At 38.1% G+C, this 23,103-nt stretch overlaps 1 protein-coding gene across 3 annotated transcripts in view; it reads left to right on the top strand.

The window, feature by feature from the left end:
* Nucleotides 1–23,103, top strand: part of LOC137643945 (uncharacterized) — a 648,304-nt gene that overhangs the window by 428,202 nt on the left and 196,999 nt on the right. For all 3 annotated transcript variants that reach the window (XM_068376721.1, XM_068376722.1, XM_068376720.1), the window contains exon 7: nt 22,874–22,955. In XM_068376721.1, coding sequence (XP_068232822.1) covers nt 22,874–22,955 — 82 coding nt within the window. The remainder of the gene's footprint in view (nt 1–22,873; nt 22,956–23,103) is intronic.

Raw genomic sequence — 23,103 nt, 5'->3', positions numbered from 1 at the left:
CCACTTTCCTCTTTGTAAGGGTAGATAATACTTTAGCTATGGTAAGCAGCTCTTCTAGGAGAAGGACACTCTGAAATCAAACCATTGTTCTCTAATCTTGGGTAGTGCCATAGCCTCTGTACCATGGTGTTCCACTGTCTTGGGTTAGAGTTCCCTTGCTTGAGGGTACAATCGGGCACACTATTCCATCTTATTTCTCTTCCTCTTGTTTTGTTGAAGTTTTTATTGTTTACATAGGAGATATTTATTCTAATCTTGTTATTGTTCTTAAAATATTTTCTTTTTCTTTGTTTCCTTTCCTCACTGAGCTATTTTCCCTGGTGGAGCCCCTGGGCTTATTGCATCTTGCTTTTCCAGCTAGGGTTGTAGCTTACCAAGTAATAATAATAATGATAATTATATATATATATATGTATATATATATATATATATATATATATATGTGTGTGTGTGTGTGTGTGTGTGTGTGTGTGTGTGTGTTTAAACATAGATAAATACACCCATACACACACACACACACACACATATATATATATATATATATATATATATATATATATATATATGTGTGTGTGTGTGTGTGTGTGTGTGTGTGTATGTATGTGACGCGACTGACAAGCAGTGGTTTATGATAGCTTTGTTACTATTGAGAACTAAAATGATAATGAAAAAAGATGCTCACTTATAAAGTTGGTTAACCCTTCATCGTCTTGTGCTGTTGTACAGAGGGGTCTCCCAGATCTACAGTAGTACGGCTGTTTAATCCTTCACTATTTTATTGTTTTAGCCATCTGTACACTGTTATCTTGTTGATATCAAGACAGTTGGCTATATCTGTTTTTAATCTGGGGAGATGCAGCTCAACTATAGCTCTTTGAGTTGGTGGGTGATATTTCTGGTCGCAGTTGTATAGCTGCAAATAAGGTAAAGAGAGGTACAGTATACCAGGTATTTGCAAAAAGGCAGGCCTTTGGTTAAAAATGTGTAGCTCTTGTGCTTTGGGGGTTATCATCATGACGTCATGAGACTGGTGTCTGATTGTTTAAGTGAAGTCATTTCCTCGTTAATCTCCTCCCTATATGTCTCTCTCTCAGGCACATTTTTTGTAGACTACTGCGCAAAGAGTGTGTGAACTTTTATTGGTGATATTATATAAATGTTTTGTATTTTTAAAGAAAGAAATTTAGAAGAAGGGTTAGAGGCGGAGAGCTTGAGGTATTTTGGTAAATCTATTGGTTGCAAGTTTCAGAAATATAAATTTCACCTTACAAGAAATGCCAAATTGGATGATAACTCCTGGATAGGAGAGATGCGTAGGGAGAATGGTTGGCTAATGGCATCATCTTGTGAATTTTATGAAAAATTGCAAATAATGGAAAAATATTTTACTGCTACTACGGAAATCAATCACTGAAGCCAGAGAAAAAAGGCTTGAAAATACTTAATGTGTTAATCAATAGATTTGTAAACTTATCAAAAGATGTGTATTACTTTGTCAAATGTAGTGTTTTTTTTAGATTGAGGATACTGAATATAGAGGTTAGGAGCTCCAGGGAAGAAGACTAGACAATCAATGAGATAAATGGATATGTAAAATGAAAATTCCTGTATTACTTCTCTAGCTCCTCACCCGGAAGTGCTAAGAATTGTGTATGAATATATGGAGAATGCGGGATTCTGCCTCAATACTGAGACGTATAAATTATTATTATTATTATTATTATTATTATTATTATTATTATTATTATTATTATTATTACTAGCTAATCTACAACCATAGATGTAAAAGTTGGATGCTATAAACCCCAAGAGCTCCAACAGAAAAATAGCCCAGTAAGGAAAGGAAATAAGGAAGTAAACTATATGAGTTGTATATATATATATATATATATATATATATATATATATATATATACATATATATATATATATATATATATATATATATATATATATATATATATATATATATATAGAAGTGTGATTCAGTTTGGGAATAAGATGCAGAGAGCATAATCAGTAGTTTCTTTGAGATGGTATCGATAAAATTAAATTGATTTAAATGAACTGATATTGATAAAGGTTCAAGCCAAATAATTCCAGGACAACGGCTCCCATAAGACAACTTTCTCTCTCCCTCCCTCCCATAGTGAGAGATTTCAGATAGAATAGCACCCGCCTTACTACCGTTACTGCACCTGGACTATAAAGGGGATTTTGATGTAGGAAAAATCAATTTATGGGTGATATAGCCATGTCGTCCTGATGGAAGTTCCCTTCGGCTGCTTCCCACTGTATATTTCTCCAAGCGATATTACAAGAGAATTACCGTCAGGTATCACGGGGTTCCAACCCCCGGAACGACTATCCTAAGATGTCGTGTATAATCAGGGACGTATCTTAAGATAACCATAGATATCTGCACCCCCAATAGACTTTACCCAGTCTAATCCACTAAGGGGAAGGATAAGTGAGGAGCCGTTACATATCCTATCACCTTTCGGTGCTCCCATACGTCCAGTGGAGGCAATGTTGGGGTACCGGCAGAGCTAATCCGCTAGGGGGCTCTATGGTGAAGGGAGACGCTGGCTTGACAACCGACTATCAACGCACTACATAGGAACGGTTTTTCGGATGGAGGTTCTGGGCTAAAGTTTGAAAAGACACTGGCAGTGGGGGTCTGGGGGACCTCCCTAGATGATTTTTTTTTAAAAGGAAGCACCCTTATATATGATTTAATGGCATCTGAAACCAGACTGTACAGGCAACAAAGTCATATTATTGGACGAATTTTACGTGACCAATCACAATTTGGCCACAATAGACTATCATAAATACCTGTAGGCCTACTTGATGAATTTATTAATTCTTTGCTATGAAATTCCAATATTGATAAAGTTAGGGCTATCAGTTTTCTAAGCCTACAATGTTTTTACTCACGAATATTTACGACTTATTATATATATATATATATATATATATATATATATATATATATATATATATATATATATATATATATATATATATATGTTTTTCAGTTCCAATTTTATCTTCGAATTTTAGACTGCTTTATATTTTTTATTTCATCTAAATTCTGGTTTACTGAAGACAGTTATCTGTTTTTTTTAATCGATAATCATGCTATTTGTGTTTGGTTTTAAACTCTAATGATAAAGTATGAAAATGAAAATCTCACAAAGAAAAGTACTCCATAGGTTTAATAATACTACATTTTTCATAAAAAGTAATGTCTTTAATATATATATATATATATATATATATATATATATATATATATATATATATATATATATATATATATATATATATATATATATATATATATGCATATTAATATTATCATTATTATTATTATTATTATTATTATTATTATTATTATTATTATTATTACTTTCTAAACTACAACCCTAGTTGAAAAAGCAGGATGCTATAAGCCCAGGGGCCCCAAGAAGGAAAACAGCCCAGTGAGGAAAGGAAACAAGGAAAAATAAAATATTTTAGGAACAGTAACAACATTAACCTAAATCTTTCATATACGAACTATAAAAACTTTAACAAAACAAGAGTAAGAGAAATTATATAGTCTAGAGTGCCCGAGTGTACACTCAAGCAAGAGAACTCTAACAAAAGACAGTGGAAGACCATGGTTTTGAGGCTATGGCACTACCCAAGTCTAGAGAATAATGGTTTGATTTTGGAGTGTCCTTCTCCTAGAAGAGCTGCTTACCTTAGCTAAAGAGTCTCTTCTACCCTTCCCAAGAGGAAAGTAGCTACCCACTGAACAATTAAAGTGCAGTAGTTAACCCCTTGGGTGAATAATTATTATTTGGTAATCTAAAGCCCCCCTGACACTTGCGCGCATTTTTGCCACGCACTGGCACGCATTGATGCGCGCCAGTGCGTGCCACTTTTTGGCACGCACTGGTGTTTTTCGCGCACTGTTCACGACCAGTTCACTCCAGTTCGCGCATCGTTCACGCGACGTTCACGCGACGTTCACGCGATGGCACGAATTGGCACGCGTACTTCGCGCATCGTTCACGACACGTTCACGCGAGTTCACTCATCATTCCGCATCGTTTCCGCATTGGTCACGCCAGTTCACGCCAGTTCACGAATTGGCCACTCCATATAAAAACGGGGCTTCTCCAACCCGAGGACATTCTTGGATTGGGTTCGGAAGAGACAACAATGCTTTCTGTCAGAGACACCATTGCATTGAGGAGAAGAAACGTATCTTTTTCGTTTGTATTTTTTGTTGCCCTTTATTTTAGTTTCAATAAAAAAGCATTTGATTTACATATAAATAGCAGACATGAAATATGTACAAGTATTAAGAAAGCATTTTATTTTAACATTAAAAGCAGCAAACATGAAAAGTTTTTAGGCTGTTGATTTTAAGGTAATAGAGAAAAAAGTGTGTTGAAATAAGAAATCATTTTATTTTTACATTAAAACTGCAAACAGAAAAAATTTGTTTTGCCCTTCATTTTAAGGTAATAAAGAAGAATAAGTATGTTGATGAAATAAAACATCATTTTATTTTTACATTCAAACAGCAAACTTAAAAATTTCTTGGGTTTATTTTTCAGTTCATTTTTATTCAAAACAAAAGTTTTGGGTCTTGATTGGTAATAGAGGAAAATAAGTGTGTGCATGAAATAAGACATCATTTTATATTTACATTCAAACAGCAAATATAAACAATTATTAGGTTTATTTTTCTTTCCTTTTCATTAATTTTTTCGTTTCCTTTTTGTTTCTCTTCATTATAAAGTTATAGAAATAGTTTGAAATAAGACATCATTTTATTTTTACATTCAAACAGCAAATATAAAAATTTATTAGGTTTATTTTTCTTTCCTTTTCATTAATTTTTTCGTTTCCCTTTTGTTTCTCTTCATTATAAAGTTATAAAAATAGTTTGAAATAAGATATAATTTTTTTTCACATTAAAACAGCAAATATGAAAATTTATTAGGCTTATTTTTCTTTCCTTTTCATTAATTTTTTCGTTTCCTTTTTGTTTCTCTTCATTATAAAGTTATAGAAATAGTTTGAATTTTTAAGATATAATTTTGATTCACATTAAAACAGCAAATATAAAAATTTATTAGGTTTATTTTTCTTTCCTTTTCATTAATTTTTTCGTTTCCTTTTTGTTTCTCTTCATTATAAAGTTATAGAAATAGTTTGAAATAAGATATCATTTTTTTTTCACATTAAAACAGCAAATATAAAAATTTACTAGGTTTATTTTTCTTTCCTTTTCATTAATATTTTCGTTTCCTTTTTGTTTCTCTTCATTATAAAGTTCACGCCACTTCCCGCATCGTTCACTCCAGTTCACTCCAGTTCACGCCAGTTCCCTCACTGTTCACTCCAGTTCACTCCAGTTGGCGCATCGTTCACGGCCATTTAGTGCGTGCCAATGCGTGCCACAAACTTTAAACATTTCAAAGTTTTGGGCCCGCATGGCACGCATTGGTACGCTCTGGCACGCGAGTTTCCGCACTGTTCACGACATTTTCACGGCTCGTTCACGCGAGTTCGCGCATCAATGCGTGCCAGTGCGTGCCACGAATGCGTGCAAGTGTCAGGGGGGCTTAAGTTTTGTCAGGTGAACAAGGACAGAAGAGACTATGTAAAGAATAGGCCAGACTATTCGGTATGTGTGTAGGCAAAGGGAAAGAACCGTAACCAGAGAGAAGGATCCAATGTAGTACTGTTTGGCCAGTCAAGACCACAACTCTTTAGCGGTAGTATCTCAACGGGTGGCTGGTGCCCTGGCCAACCTACTACCTATATGTTTATGTATATACTATATATATATATATATATATATATATATATATATATATATATATATATATATATATTTATTTATATATATATATATATATATATATATATATATATATATATATACATATACACACACACAGCCATGGCTGGTACTCAAAACACTAATCAATACTGTAATAAAACTTTGTTATAGTTAGTAGGCCAGGGCACCAGCCACCCATAGAGATACTACCACTAGAGAGTTCTTGGATCCTTTGACTGGCCAGATAGTAATACATTGAATCCTTCTCTCTGGTTACAAATTATTTTTTTCTTTGCCTACACATACACTGAATAGTCTGGCTTTTTTTTTTTTTTTTTTTTTACACATTCTCGTCTTTCCTCATACATCTGACAATGCTGATATTACCAAACAATACATTTTTGCTCAAGGGGCTAATTACTGTACTGTAATTGTTTAGTGGCTACTTTCCTCTTGGTAAGGGTAGAAGGGACTCTAGCTATGGGAAGCAGCTCTTCTAGGAGAAGGACACTCTAAAATCAAACCATTATTCTCTATTCTTGGGTAGTGCCATATCCTCTGTACCATGGTCTTCTACTGTCTTGGGTTAGAGTTCTATTGCTTGAGCACACTATTCTATTTTATTTTTTTCTTCCTCTTGTTTTTTGAAATGGTGTGTTGGGCATGCTTAATACAGTAGAAGCGCTATGGGTGCCTTTTGGTTTATCAAGACGTTGTGTTTTTCTTATCTGTTTCTTTTTCTTTTTAAAACCATCCATACTGTCCTCCCTTCAGTTGAAGTGGTTATCCTGGAGGGTATATAGCCTTGCTTGGTGTATTGGCTCCTCCATGTTGACCAGTATTCAGACTTTTATCTAGTCTATGGGTTTGATCAATCACTTTATTCTTATATCTGTACATATTGTTCTTGTTATCATTCTTGTTAATTTAGTTTTTAAGTATGAGGTATCTTTATATAACCATCAACTCTTATGCTGTCTGGTGACATTGAGTGAAATCCGGGACTAATACGTGCTAGATTTTGTCACTGTTGTATGCTGTATTGCAATATTTGTGGTCTTCATGCAAATATTCTAGACCTTACAGTTGCGTCCTGACAGCATGATATTCTTTTGTGCTCAGAAACTGATTTGTAATATAAGGCACTCATCTGAGCTCATTATAACTGGCTTTAAGCCAATGATTTTGAAACGGAATGCCATTCCGAGGGCCAGGGAAATGGCGGTGTTTTTTAGGACTAAGTACCCTGCTTCTCATAAATCCTGTTATAAATGTGGATGTCATGAGATTCAGGTAATAAAAGTTTGTAGCAGGCATAACAACTTCTATTTGTGTTCGATCTACTGGAATCAAGAGATGGATGATTCTATTTTTTATTGTCTTCTTACCAATATGGCTAAGATGCAAGATGATAGAAGGCCTCTTTTGTCTTTGGTAGTGATTTCAATGTTCACCGTACGGAGTGGTTATGTACCAACCGTGTGTCACATGATCGTACATAATTCATTTTGTATATATTATGCTTGTATCTTCCCTCTTCCCTCGCACTAAAAAAAAACAGAATAAACATGTCTGCGTTTTTCCTCTGTAACATTGTCTGTTTTTCGAACATGAAATTTCCTGTTGCCTTGAGGTTTTGTATATAAAGGAGAGTGTTCTATAATAAATTACTCAGTTGCTTTCAACCTGCCTTTGAGTCACAACCTTCTCTCGGCCGGTGACAGTTAAATTCTGTTTCGCTTACTGATCCCCATTGCTTAAGAGCTTTAGACTTTACCTCTGAATCAGGCTGTTAGCAAATCATAAGTGAAGCTACTCACAGGTCTATTAACTGCTTAGACCTTGTATATACCAATTCCCCTGGCATTATAACATGTAAAGTTGGTTTTCCAGTTGGGACATCGGATCATACCTTGATTTCTTTAGTAGTGTAGATTGAGCAGCCTACCCTTGATGTATCATACTCATGTAAGATTTATATAAAATCTCAAGCAGACTGGAATGGGATTTTGAGTGATCTTTTGGGCTTGAATTGGTCACAATTGTATGGTAGTGCTGATCCTGATGTCCCTTTAAATGAGAATCTACAGTCAATTTATTTTAATGAGGCACATTTGCACTGATTTGCAGCAGTGCCCTTTTAGCTCGGAAAAGTTTCCTAATCGCTCATTGGTTAGAATGATCTTGTCCAACCAATTAGCGATCAGGAAACTTTTCCGAGCTAAAAGGGCACCACTGCGAGTCGGTGCAAATCTGCCTTGCTAAAAAAAATTGACTATAGTCAACATAATTGAGAGGCGCGTCCCTTCTCGTATGATAAGGTACAGAGTTAAGGACAAACCATGGTTCAATGATGCTTGTAGATGTGCTTATCTGGAGGAGCAGAAGCCTATCATTTTTGGAAGGGTAACAGATCAAATTTGACTTGGAATAGCTATACTCAGTTTAAAGCTTTTGCTCAGAGAGTTTATGCTTCAACTGAAAGGAATATAATTTAACAAAAAAGAAACCCTTTCTGGTACGACCCATTAACACAAGTGGTGGACTACCATTAAATCTGCACTCTTTGGTGTAGATGCAACAGTTCCTCCTTTACTTAATCCAGATGGCTCTGTCATTCACTGTCCAAAGGAAAAGGCTGAGGTGTTTGACAGTAAGCAGAGTAATGAGAAAATTGATCTTCCTCATTCCTGTTTTCCCGAGTCTAAACTAACTAGTTTCGCTTTTCGTTCTCGTGAATATTAAAGCTCTGTTGATGGACCTTGATGCTTATGGAGGTGTAGACCTAATGATATTTTTCCTTTGTTTTTTATAAAGACTGCAGATTTCTTAGCTACAAAGTTATATGGTATTTTTTGCAAGTTAGCAATAACAGGAGCTTTTGGCACTTGATGGAGAATTAATAATGTTACTCCTCTATGTAAATATGTTTTTGGGAGCTCAAGCCCAACTGATTACCGCCCACTTCCCATAACTTCCATATTATCCAAAGTTTTTGAACGTCTTTTGGCTAAACATTATAAAAAGTTTGCTAAAGATAATTATCTGTTCCCTAGTTTGCAATTTGGTTTTTGTAAAGGCCTTGAAGCATGAGATGCCCCTCTTACAATCTCCAATGCTGTACTGAAATCCCTTGACTATGGTTTGAAAATCCATATGATTGCCCTTGATTTTATTGCTGCTTTTGGCCGTGTTAATCCTGAGGCTCTTGCTTTCCAACTCAAACAGTTGGGAGTTTGAGTGTCGTTTCTAAGGATTATTATTAGATTTTTAAGTAATAGATTGCAAAGAGTTGTTGATGGGCACCATAGCGAGTATAGTAATGTGATATCGGGTATTCCTCAGGGTAGTGTTTTCAACCCATTATTTTTCATACTATATACACATGACTTGTCGTTTGGCCTAGTAAACACGCTTGTTGCATAGGCAGATGATGCTACATTCTTTGCATTAATTTCATTGCCTGAATGTAGATCTGGGGTTGCTGTATCCCTTAATAGAGATATAGCTAAAAGACTGCAGATTTCTTAGATCCAAAGTTATCTCTTATTTGGCGCAAGATAGCAAGAAGAGGAGCTTTTAGTACTTGATGGAGAATTGGTAATGTTACTCCACTATGTAAATGTGATTTTGGTCGCTGTAGCCCAACTGATTACCGCCCACATTCCATAACTCCCGTATTATCTAAAGTTTTTTAATATCTTTTGGCAAAACGTCTTAATAGGTTTGATGAAGGTAATCATCTGTTCCCTAGTTTGCAATTTGGTTTTCGTAAAGGCCTTGGAGCATGTTATGACCTTCTTACAATCTCCAATGCTGTACAGAAATCCCTTAATTGTGGTCAGGAAGTTCGTATGTTTGGCGTTGATTTTGTTGCTGCCTTTGACCGTGTTAATTATGAGGCCCTAGTTTTCAAACTGAATCATTTGGGAGTGGGGGTGTCGTTTCTTAGCATTATTATTGAATTTTTAAGTAATAGATCGCACAGTTGTTGATGATGGGCACCATAGTGAGTATAGGAATGTGATGTCTGGTGTTCCTCAGAGTAGTCTTCTTGGCCCATTACTTTTTATATTATATATACTTGACATGTGGTTTGCCCTAGAAAACAAGCTTGTTGCATATGCAGATGATGCTACACTCTTTAGCATCAATTCCATCTCCTGCATGTAGATCTGGGGTTGCTGAATCTCATAATAGAGATCTAGCTAAAATTAGTGCATAGTGCAAATTATGTAGTAGGAAGTTGAATACTAACAAAACTCATAATATGATTTTAAGTAGGCCAAGGACAGTGGCTCCTCAACATCCAAATCTCAGCATTGATAATGTCTCTTTAACGCTGTATGTCCCTTTTAGAATTATAAGTGTGTCAACAGCAAATATACTTATGAAAACACACTTAGTCTGTCTTCTTCAATTGCACAAAAAATGGGCTTATTGAGAAAGTCTTTTAAGATTTTTGGTGATCAATCTATTCTGAAGAAGTGTTTTAATTCTTTCATTCCACCTTGTTTTGAGAATTGCTCTCCTGTCTTGTCTTCAGCGGCTGATTCTCATCTTGATTTGTTGGACAGGAACTTACGGTCTATTAGATTTCTTATTCCTGATCTTGATATTTATCTCTGGTACCGTCGTTCAATTAGCTCTTTATGCATGATGTATAAGATTTTTCATAAGTCTAATCATCATCTACATTTAGATCTTTCCAGACAGTTCCATCCTGTTCATAATACTAGGCATGCAGTTATTGTAATAGTCAGGCCTTCTCCACCATGAGACTCAATACTACTCGGTATTCTAGAAGTATTATTCCCGCTGTGACCAAATTGTGGAATGATCTTCCTAATCGGGTAGTTGAATCGGTAGAACTTCAAAAGTTCAAAGTTGCAGCAAATGATTTTATGTTGAACAAGGTGATATAAGTCTTTTCATAGTTTATATATGAAATATTTGTTTTGATATTGTTACTGTTTTTAAAATATTTTATTTCAGTTGTTTATTATTTCTCCTATCGTATATTTATTTCCTTTCTTCACTGGGCTATTTTTTCCTGTTGGAGTCCTTGGGCTTATAGCATCTTGCTTTTCCCAACAAGTGTTGTAGCTGAGCTAGTAGTAATGATAATAATAATAGTAATAATAATAATAATAAATGATGATGGTAATGGTGATGGTGATGGTGATGATGATGATGATGATGATGATGATAGAACTAAAAGAAATTGTTCATGAGGGAAAACTTGAAGTATTATTATTAAAATTATTATTATTATTATTTTTGGGCTCGAGCCATGTCGTCCTGATGGAAGTTCCTTTAGGCAGCTTCCTACTGTATAATATTTCTGTGAGTGATAATACAAGAGAATTACCGTCGGGTATCACGGGGTTCTAACTCCCGGAACGACTATCCTAAGATATCGTGTATATAATCAGGGACGTATCCGTAGATAACCATAGATATCTGTACCCCAAACAGACTTTCAACCCAGTCTAGGAATCTAAGGAGGAGGATAGGTGAGGAGTCGTTACATATCCTCTCCTTTCATAGTACTACTCGTCCCTAATAAACTCATTCCAATTTTCGCAGCTTACCTAAGCGTTCGTTTCTTTGTCAAGAGCGCCTTTTCTCAACTTTTTGGAGTTGTATCCTCGCAGGATGGCCTCCCTTTAGCTGTCAAAGTTGAGTAACCTCCTCTTTCACAGTTTGATTTAGCTGTAACTGCGGGGAGTGGTTATTTGACTTTTATATGACGATGAGGGAGTGGGGCGCTCCGAATCCAGCTAGCTTTTGGGCGACATTTTGTGTGCATTTCTGCCCTTGTTATTTTATGTTCACTTAGTTTTATTTCACTAGTGTTATGGTAGCTAGCTTTATTTTGGCGTTGCGATGCCTTGGACTCTGTTTTGTTTTTGCTTTTACTACATTTTATGGTAGTTTAAGTTTTAGTTTTATGCGTGTTTGTTCTGGCTAACCTAGCTTGGAGAGTGGTGGTTGTGTCAGAGACGGGTTCGTCGATAGCGATCAGGCCGTTCTTACTGGTCTCGTTGGCAGAGGTCTTTTGACCCTTAAAGTGTTTTTTCCTCGGTTATACTAGTTTACTGAGCCTATTATGTCTGCTGCCTTTGATTCTCTGTTTTTTTTAGCCTATTAAGCTTAGCCTAGCCCTCGTTGGTGAATCCGTTGGTCCGCCATGCTGTATTCGTTCACGATTTCCCATGCTAGGACTGTGCAGTCTTTTTGAGTTCCCCTTTACGAAGGGTGAGCTCCTCTTGTCTGTGCTCAGACTTTCCTGTACTGCCGTTCTATCATAGCCTCTGGGATTTCAACCTGCGGCATTGATCTTTTAGGCTTAGCCTAGCCCGTGGTGGCGATTGGATGAGCCCTCGTCGGTGAATCTGCTGGGCCACCATGCTACATACGTTCTTGATCTCCCATTGTTGGACTGTGCAATTTTTTGGAGTTCCCCTTTGCGAAGGGTGATCTCTCCTTGTCTGTGTTCCGACTTACCTGTTGTGCCATTCCTTCGTAGCCTCTATGATTTCTCGATTTACCTGTGGCATTGACTTATTATGCTTAGCCATTCTGCATTCGCTCGTGATCTCTCGTGCTAGGACTGCGCAGTCTTTTGGAACTCCCCTTTGCGAAGGGTGATGTCATCATGTCTGTGCGCCGATTCGCATGAACTGCCGTTATTTCTTAGCCTCTGAGATTTCTCGATTGGACGGCGGCCGCCATCTCTGACGGCGTGGCGTTTATTTTGATGCATGGGTATAGTTTCTCCATGTTGTCACCTCTCTTTTTATCCTAGTCTTTCCGGGACAGACATTGCATGGAATTTATTATTATGCTGCTTTGTTCTTTGCTTTTATTGATCTTGGGACTTGGTTCGCTCTGGGACCTGACCTTCCATGGCCATTGGTATGCTTCTCCCTGAGGGGTGAGCTATCAGACTGACGACAGTGCCATGTCTGCGGCTTTGCCACCACCTTTTGGCACACTATCCTATTGTACCTGTACTGGTGATGCATCGCTGCTTGCACCAGTGCCTCTTCTGGCGGCGCTGCCTTCAGCTACGGCATGGATTTTTCTGCAGGAACCATTGCCGTTTGTCTCTGCTGCCCTAGGCACCTTTGCCCCCTAACGGTGTTGCTGTTACTGGCAGTGGGGCTAGTACTAGTCTGTAGGAAGGGTTGACAGTACCAGCGCCTTAAGTCACATAGGAGGCTGGCGGCGATGGTTTTACCCCCTAGCGATGCCGGTGCTTCCAGCAACACTGGTATATCTGGCGTACAAGCCTATGGCAACGCTTGAATAATGGTTATGTCGCCACCTTTCGACACCTAAATATAAATTTTTCCTACGCCAAAATCTGTTCTATAGTACCCGTTCTGGCTATATGTCGCTGCTTACGGCTGTGCCGCGACTGGTGACATTGCCAATCTTTTGGCAAGGTGCTTTCTGCGGATACCCTTGACCGTTATCTCCGCCGCCCAAGGTGCTTTTTGCGGATACCCTTGACCGTTATCTCCGCCGCCCTTGGGCACTATTGCAACTGACGGCATTGGCGTTACTGGCAGCGGGGTTATTAATAGTCTATGGGTACGGATATCGGTACCAGTGCCTCAGGGCACATAAGATGTTGGCGGTAATGCCGTTCCCCCCTGGGGTACCGGTACCTTTAGGGCACAGAAATTTCTGCCCTTTTTTTATCTGAGACTGTCTTACATAACTAAGATGAGTTCTCTACATACTGTAGGTGAATTCTACTACAGGTTAACATAAAAGCCTTACTCCTTTAACTTTTGAGGTTTCTTTATGTAGGTTGGGCTTGGGAACTCCTTCTACGAAAGGGTTCTAGGCTTCTGCTTTGAATAACCACTACATATGGTTATTGATTTTCTACCAATTTGTCCATTTCTCTTTGAGGGTGTAGATTGAATAGATGGTTGGTAACTCTATATGCTAGTTATCCCTGCCGAGTTTTTTCTATTAAGGTTATAACCTTGCTTTTATAACCTGTGGGTTGCTTTAGACTCTTGCTCATTAATCGATGCGTCGATTGCTTAATGATTAAATTTACCTGTACCGGTGCCCTCAAATTGGCCATTTCTCTGTGGAGATATTGGGGCAACGGTTCTTTCCATGAGCATTTCCCCACCCCTTTTTCTCCTTTTTGGGTCTATAGCAATGGACCTTTAGGGAGCTATTTTTTTCCAATCTTACGTACTTTATAGGGGAATGGACATTTCGTAATTCATCTCCTTTTTTCTCACACAATTTGGGGATTACTATCCCCCCAATTGTTTACATGGAGCGTTAATGACCCATTTCTTTTGGCTTTTGGTGTCTGCTAGAGGATGTAGTACTCATTTGAACCCTTTTCTCCTTACAGGCAGTGCCTATACAGAGATACACTGCTGAGTGCAGATTTGTGTTAGAGCTGTGAGACATCCCTGTGGTCTCGATATTTGCCGCACACATGCGAAGTGTTGGAAGATGAAAGGCCCATTATTGTACTGGGACCATCAGGATTGCAGTGTTTGTAAGGATTTACTTCACTCCAGATGGGTCTCGGAGGATACCTGATGACGCCTGCATGTTCTTCACGCGGTACCTTCGCACCTGGGTAAGAGGATGAGGTAGTCTGATCTCATCAAGGATTCAGTGGTGTCTACCAATTCTGACTCCACTATGACATCGTTCTCCCATCCTACGATTACGATTGCTTCTTCCGTGAGGGGGGCTGTTCCTGCCCGTTTCTCCTCCCAACATCTTCTGGTAACCTTATAGCGCCCGCCAGTTCCCGAGTACTTTATGTACTACCATACATCTGGTACTTATGGCAAACAGGAAAGCCCTCATGGAGGGGAATTAGTAATACCAGATGATGGTCTTCAAGGCCTCATATGAAAAGATCCAGGCCTTGGAGAAGAAAGAGGAGTTGCGTAGATATAAGGTTTGGCACTCTTAGCTCCCTTATTGCACGCAGCAATGATGACGGCAGTGAGTATTAATATACAGATTGTCGCCTTTGGTAAGAGCTTGGCGGCCTCCTTCGTGGCCCTGGACAAAGTGGTCTTCCAGTGGAGTTAGCCTTTTGTGAGGGTAAGCCTCTCCCAGCTTTGGAAGAGTGCTCACCAGTCTCACCTTTCTTACCACACGATTCCGTCCACTAGACCAATATCCAGTTTACTTTTTCCGAGAGTAAACTGGATACGGATGCGGCCGGCCACCAATTTTTTGAGAAGCTGCCCAGGATTTCTGAACACCTTAAGTCTGAGTCATAGACCAGATAATGGTTGTTAATGTTGATGTCTCTGTAGTGCTTTATGGAAATGATGATAGGGCATTTTGCAGGTGCCTTCGTCTTTCCTTGCTGGCGAAAACTCATGTCTACACCTTCATGAAAGACCTTTATGCTTTTTTTTAGGTCTGTCGAGCCTGTAGTGAGCCTGACTTGACACAGCTACCATCCGCCACGAGCTGAAACGCTTCTCACCTCTAGCATCTGGTGAAAAGACCTGTTTCCTTAGAAGAAAGTTACGGATAAAGCTGTTGCAGAGCTTGGAGCCTTTTCGGGAAGTAGGGAATCTCATTGAAGAGGTAGTTCATCCCTGGAAAGGCTACAACCAAGAGGTCTCACAAGCTGACTTATCATGGTAAGCCGTTTGTTCTTTCTTATGCCCCTATCCCTCGAAATATCTATGCTGTGCCCTTATAAGTGGTGTCACAGTCCCCGGCCTTCCACCCTATGTATGAGTAAGGGTTGTCCTCCGAGGCAATCTTGACAGAGGAGGCGAGTCCAGAGATCGTGGACTTTGAAACGGCAGTGGAGGTAGCGGTTCATGTCCTCAACACAAAATAATGAAGGCCTCTGGTAGGGGGACGGTTAGCCTTGTTCAAGTATTGTGGGTTCTTCAGTCCTTGGACACAGAACGTCATTTCCAACAGTTTTGCTTGGAAGTAGTAACAATGGCCACCACAGTTCAGGAGATTCTTCCAGGAACATCTCTTTGTCTGGAACAGTATGTATAAGATCTCTTGAAGAGGGGAGTTATCTGTTGCATGAGATCTAGTGGATTTCAAGATCGTCTATTTTGTGTGCCAAAACTGTTTCGAGCTTACCTCAAACTATTCTCGTCTTGTTTCGTCTAAACCTGTTCGTTCAGTGGGACAGGTTCCAGATGTTGGCTATTTTGCAGATATGGACTTTACCACCCTTAGAGGCTTTCACTGTCTCTATGGATTTTATTGACGTTTTTGTATTGTTGGTTAGGTCGACACTTATCTCCCTACTTTGGTTGCAGACTGTGGAGAAGGGTCTACGTATTCAGAGCTATGCCATTTTGGCTCAGCATAGATCTGAGGGTTTTCACGAAGTTTACTGATGTAGTTGTACAACAACTGGGGTAGACAGACTTTTAAGTAGAGGTGTACTTGGTTGACTGGCTAGTGTGAGTTCCCTTGGCACGGAGTACTCGGGAGCAGCCATGATTTTTGGTTCCTCTAGTCCCTTGGACTTCATATCAACCTTAAGAAATCAAAACTGACTCCAGCTCAGGACTACCCACGGTTGGGGATTTGTTGTGACTGTAAGTCTCACTCCCGTTCTATTCCTCCCTCTAACGGAGAGGAAATAGAGACGTCAGTCAAGTCCCTGATCTAGTCGGGGATGATCACCAGGCAAGGCTCAGAGGAGGTTCGAGGATCTTTACAATTCACGAAATTTGTCCTCAATGTACGACTCAAAGATGCAAACAGAGTTTAGGGAAGGAGAGCCTCCAACGCTCTTCCTGACCATCAGAAGAAGACCTCGGTTTTACTGCGGAAGCAGCTTAGACCGTGGTCCACTGCCATAAGTCTTTCACAGACGTTGCTGTTGTGCTTTCCTCCTCCAGTGGGGACGCTTTGTTCGGACGACTCGTTGGGAAGTTGGATAGGTCATAACCCACCCAAGAATGTGCAAAGCTGTTGGTCTCAGAAATTTTAACAATACCACATCAATATTCTGGAGTCCATGGCAGTCTTCTTGTCCCTCATGAACTTATACTTGAACGAGAACATTCATATCCACTTAAACCTCGTTAACAGAGTTATAGTTTATTAATTTAACAAACAAGAATCGAGGTCTCCTCAATTGAACCACGTAATAATCTCTGGCCTTCAAGTGGATCTGTTTGCAATGAGCTTCAGCATGATATTTCCTTGGTAGGTAGCACCGAAAGTGGTTCAAGTAGCAGTGGGCATGAACATTGAAGTTCATCAGTGTCCCTGGATGGGAGTCGTTGGACGACGATTTGCCTGTTTCCACTTTTTAACCTCCTCGTGAAGGTTTTGGACTGGCGACTTTGGTGGCTTTTTGGTAGCCAATGAGCAACTGGTTTCCCATGGTCATGGATTTGAATTCCAACTTGTGCCGTGACCAACTCGATTCTGTCTCAGGATGGACAGCAGGGGATTGTTTATATGCTTCATCATGGAGATCATACAATCCTCATCTCCTGTTTGATTTCACCCTATTTCTGGGAAGGAAATTTAAAATTCAACGTGATAAGTGGGTATTTGTGGAAACTATGAGTCGTCTAACACCACGACTCAGTATGAAACGCCATGGACCATATGGGTCAAATATGTCAAAGACATAAATCCAGGGTTGATTACTATGGGTTTATATTTAAGTTTCAAGCTTACTTTGCATGTTTAAAATCTAGCCTCCTCCATAATTTCGTTGTACACTTCGGCCCTCACTAGATCTATATTATACGCCTTTGATGTCGAATTTTACTCGGATCTCTTCAACAAAGTTCTGAAGGTTTGTGCAAGGCTACGGCTCTTGGCTCCACTGAAGCCTATTTCTTGGTCTTTGGACAAAGTTTTGCAATTTGCTTCGGACATAGGCAATCAAAAGGCTTCTATTCATGATCCCACTCAGAAAGTTATCTTTTCAATTGTGATGGCTTCCGGTACTCGGGTTAGTGACATTGTAATGATTTCTAGAGATGAGAAATACATTGAATCTGTGGATAAAGGCAAAGTTAATTTATACCCTGATCCCACTTTTCTTACTGAAAATGAACTTCCCTTTTTCACCTTGGGGTCTATGGAAAATAGTTCCCCTTCAAGGTGATCCTTTCCTTTGTCTAATGCACTGTCCAAAAGTGTATTTGCTAAGAACAGTGCAGTTTAAGGGTAGTCTTTTGTTTCAAAATGATACAGTGAAGTCTGATTTGTCTCTAAACCAGTTACAAAATAAGATTACTTACTTAATATGAAGAGCGGACCCGGCTCGTAAGACATCGGGTCTCGGCCCTAAAGATGTGGCTTCCTTCTTGAACTTTTTCCAGTATATGTCCATTGAGGGACTGCAGACATACTGGTCGGAAGTCCACTTGGGTTTTCTTTAGGCATTAAATGAAGCAATTGGAGGAGACACTTCTTTTTGTGGTGGTTTAGGGGGTGTTATCAACCCCGCAGCAACAACGTAGCCCACAATGCGTCCTAGGGCACTCCTTCAGCTCGTTATTAGCAATGAGTAAACAGAAGTTTTGCTTCAAGGAAAAAAGGAAAAATGCACTTCATCATTTCCTTTTCAGGTTCCCAGGTGTCTTTACGATGCTTTGTGTGTTCCTTCAGTGCTACAGCCTGTCTAAATATCGTTAAACAATATCTCATTTGGTTTGGGTGATTAACCCCTTGTTTGGTACAGACCTAATCATGTGTCTCTTGATCAGCTTTTCCTTGTCATAAGTTTCCTATGGTTACTTTTAGTCATGTATTTGCCCCCTAAGGTTCCTTATGTCATGTAATTGCCCCCTATGGTTCCTTATGTCATGTATTTGCCCCCTTATGCTACCTTATGTATGGGTTGGGAAGGGTTGCATTTATTTTGTTACTTTTAGTCATGTATTTTCCCCCTATGGTTCCTTATGTCATGTAATTGCCCCCTTATGCTACCTTGTGTATGAGTTGGGATGGGATGCATTTATTTTGTACAAAATTTTCCATGTGAGGTTAATGATGGTTACTTGCTAACCTTGGCACTGATTATTGTGAGTAAAAGGCTGTGAATTGTTCCATGTCTTTTACTTTTACGCCCTACTATTATAATTATCATTACTGTAGTGGCTTTATCTTTAGTGTGCACTCTCATTATTATCCTTTCTGAACATAATTGGATTTAATCTCAAGGCGAGTTTTGGTTACATACGCCTCACGTTTGATGCCCCCTTAAGTTTCGGCTTCCTTAGAGCCCCCGACACTAGCATCAGGTGTTTTTCCAATTGTGGGGGGCGGTCCCTTGGGTCTTTATTGTCTCCTTGTCAGACCATCATGCTTGTCAATTCTGCCTCCGAACGGTTCTGGGCTATATAGTGATACATACGCATTGACAGATTAATCCTGTAAGTGCATTTCGGTATTGGGTCCTCTCCCTTTGAGGCTTTCTACCGAGGCATAGGTAATTCTCTGGTACACTTCCATAAGGATAACATGGCTCGAGCCCAAAAAATGGATTTTCACGTAGGAAAAATCTATTTTTGGGTGTGATAACCATGTCGTCCTGATGGCCCACCCGTTACGTTGTCCCTCCCAGATGTCTCGTCGGATGCCTCTTCTCACGGTAGTTGCGCTGCTGTGTAGAATGAGTTTATCAGGGACGAGTAGTACTATGAAGGGAGAGGATATGTAACGGCTCCTCAGCTATCCTCCTCCTTAGATTCCTAGACTAGGTTAAGTCTGTTTTGGTTGCTGATATCTATGATTATCTACGGATACGTCCCTGATTTTACACGATATCTTAGGATAGTCTTTCCGGGGGTTAGAACCCTGTGATACCTGACGGTATTTCTCTTGTAGTGTCACTTACAGAAACATTATACAGTAGGAAGCTGCCTAAAGGAACTTCCATCAGGACGACATGGCTATCTCACCCCAAAATAGTTTTTTCCTATGTCAAAATCTGTTTATTATTATTATTTTTATTATTATTATTATTATTATTATTATTATTATTATCTATATATTAATACGATAGCATGTGTGTTATTTATTTTGTGTGTCACGCTTTAAAGAAAACGGAAATAATTTCACTGTATACTCGTGTGTCACGCTTTAATGAAAACGGTAATTCACATTAGACTTTGATTACATAACCAAAGCACATCTTATATAGTTTTCCCAATTTTTTCTTTAGCACCTGACTCTTTTTATAAATATTACACAAAAAATTGAGTTCTCTCAATTTCCATAACCTAGATTATAAAATTAATCTCGGGCCTTTTCGTTTAACGACTAATCCATTCTTATTGTAAAAGATTTCTCATAATTCTGATCACCCTTTGCTTCAAATCTTCCTAGACATTACTCAGTTTCCCGTCTGCCTATCATATTCAAGGACCATTAATAAAGCTCAAGGACAGACTTTCGATATGGTTAGGATCTACCTACCACAACCTTGCTTTAATCATGGACAACTTTATGTAGCTTTCTCAAAGAGCACGGTCTATGAACAGTGTAAGAGTGAAAATTTTACCTCAGAATAATTCTACTCATGGCCAGAGAAGAGGAACTACATTTACTAGAAATATTGTATATAAAGAAGTTTTGTAAATTGTTTCACGTATTGCTAATTTTTTAAAATAAATACACAAGTCAAATCTTATCACATTTTATTCAAACATGTATAGGTTAGGACCAAGATAAGTAGTATTGAAAATATCATTTCGTGTAATTTACACGGGTTCCGCTAGTTATTATTATTATTATTATTATTATTATTATTATTATTATTATTATTGTGGATTTTGTTACTGTTGTTGAAAAAGTATAATGCTGTGTGCCCAAGGGCTCCAACAAAGAAAAATAGCCCAGTGAGGAAAGGAAACCAGGAAATAAATAAACTACAAGAGAAGTAATGTACAATCAAAATAATACCTTAAGAACAGCAACAGCATTAAATTGATCTTTCACATATAAATTGGAGAAAAAAGAATAAATAAACGAGAGGAAGAGAAACAAGATAGAATTGCATGCCTTAGTGTACCTTCAAGTAGGGAAGAAAAAAGACTTGGTGGAATGGTAAGTGAAAATTTTTCATTGCAACATGAAGCAAAAGCATTTACACGTGTTTATATATCTTAGACGCATAGCATTGGCGTAGATATTTATAATTATAAAACTATTCAGCATAATTTTTTTTTTTTGATCGTCACTGTTAAATATATCCCTCCTTCTAGGTTTTTCACATATTTTGGCACATTTCAACTAATGAATACTCTAAAAGATAGGTTTTATACATCAGCCGACAAAACGTTGTTGTTGTAATTTAGTGATGCGAGAGATCAACATCTTAATATTGTTTTCAGCTTTGTTGTTTCAGTCTTCATTTTGACAACATTAATTTTACCAAGAAGGAGCCAGTGCCAGAGTTTCACATGGCATTATAATACTTGTGCTACAAGTTAAAAGGACCTTCATGGGGATCATCTCCAAAACTTCCCCATTGTATCTAAATGCATGCATGGTGGAATTCTCGTCTTGTGAGAAATGTTATGACGATAAAATGATGTTATATGATCAGAGTTAAGTTAAATCTTCTGTCAGTTTGTATATTGCTTCAACAACGTAAGTATTCATACATTTTTATAGCAATGTCAAATGTTTTTAAAATTCTGTTTTATGTTTCCATGGTAAGCATTTATATAAATTAGAACATTTGGTAATCGAGTTTAATGTTTTTATCTCCAGAAATAAAAGACAAGAGTAAAATGCAGACGTCTGGTGGTGTTTTATTCTTGTTAGATACATTCGCTTTGATCGATTCTCCAAGGATCAGGGAGATATAACATTCGCGACAGCTGTGATATGGGAAGAAATGAAGAAAGCGACCCGTTACAAAGTAGAACTGAGCCGCTGAGCATCTCCCTTTCTGCACACACCACCAAGTGGCTCTTGAAATCTGCCAGTACCTCATAGTTCCGATTCTTAAACCAAAGTTATAAGCTATTGCAAAATATATTAGAATAAAAATATATAACTCGCTGATGCTTATAAACAGGGGTCTCATACAGAGGAGTTGAAATGCTGAAAAGAGTCAATGTTAAATGTATAGTAAATGTAAACCTTTTAAATCAAGAATGATCTGTTTACTTTGAGGTACCAGTAATGGTTTTCTATAGCACATTTCTCCGCAAAGTTAGTAAAAAATGTGCGGGAGTTACACTTAAATTTATGTAGAAAATCTTTTAGACGTCACTTACTTTGCATAAAGAGGCGGGCCTGCAAATATCTGGTAGGCCTATACCTCGTTTTACCTTAGCTCCAATCATGTTTCACAGATAACTGGACGTTGGTGACACCTGGCAGTTGTCTTATGGTTAGACTAAGCCCAGAATTACATCTCTAAGACGTTCATTAAATTAAACACATTACTTTGATGACTAAAATTTCAAAATCATGAAGTATTTACGTCTTTTCATATCTACCATAATTAATATTACTGTTTTTTTTTCTATATTGATTTAGCTGATATTTTGATGAAAATATAAAATAAATATTTTTAAGCCATGTTTAGTGAACTGTATCTTTTATTGAGAAAAGTTGTAAAATATTTTGTCGTTGCAACTTCGCATCATTAGAATTTTTAAGAAGGTTAGTTACCAGTCAGAAGTCACTGAAATTGGATCACACAACGTTTGCGGCATATTATACATGACTTTTATAGTTGTTAGTGTATCTGTTGAGATAACAAAATTAAAATTCTGTGGACATTATTGCTTATTGGATGTACTGTATATGTTGCCATTGAAAGTCATATAAAAAGATCAGACATGATACTAGTATGTTAATATAGGTCTGAAAATGCTCTTGTGACTGATGTATTTGTAAAGTATATGTGAAATTGAATTAGCTTTATAACGGCAGTTTGAGGAAGTTTTATTTTTGTATGGTCGCTTATTAATGTACTGTGACGTGTATTTGCATTTTTCTGTTTATAGCTTTTATAATTGCCTTTACTTTCAGGAAGGAAGTAGAGTTGGTAGAATCCTCTGGAGATGTTGGATACCTTAATTTCAAAAAATTAGAGCTGGTGGACAAAGAAATAGTAAGTATGATTAGCAGATTTTTTTATTTTATATTTTTTAATGGAGATATTTCATATCGTATATTGAATGAAGTGTAAGTTTAACTTTACAGGCATTGTACAGCTAAACCCTTGGGATATAGTTCTTACATGAGTTGGGTTACATAAG

Source organism: Palaemon carinicauda, chromosome 7, assembly GCF_036898095.1.
Source record: "Palaemon carinicauda isolate YSFRI2023 chromosome 7, ASM3689809v2, whole genome shotgun sequence".
In the NCBI taxonomy this organism is placed as follows: domain Eukaryota; kingdom Metazoa; phylum Arthropoda; class Malacostraca; order Decapoda; family Palaemonidae; genus Palaemon; species Palaemon carinicauda.
Note: the sequence above shows the minus strand (reverse complement) of the source record. Positions and strands in the feature narration are given on the sequence as shown.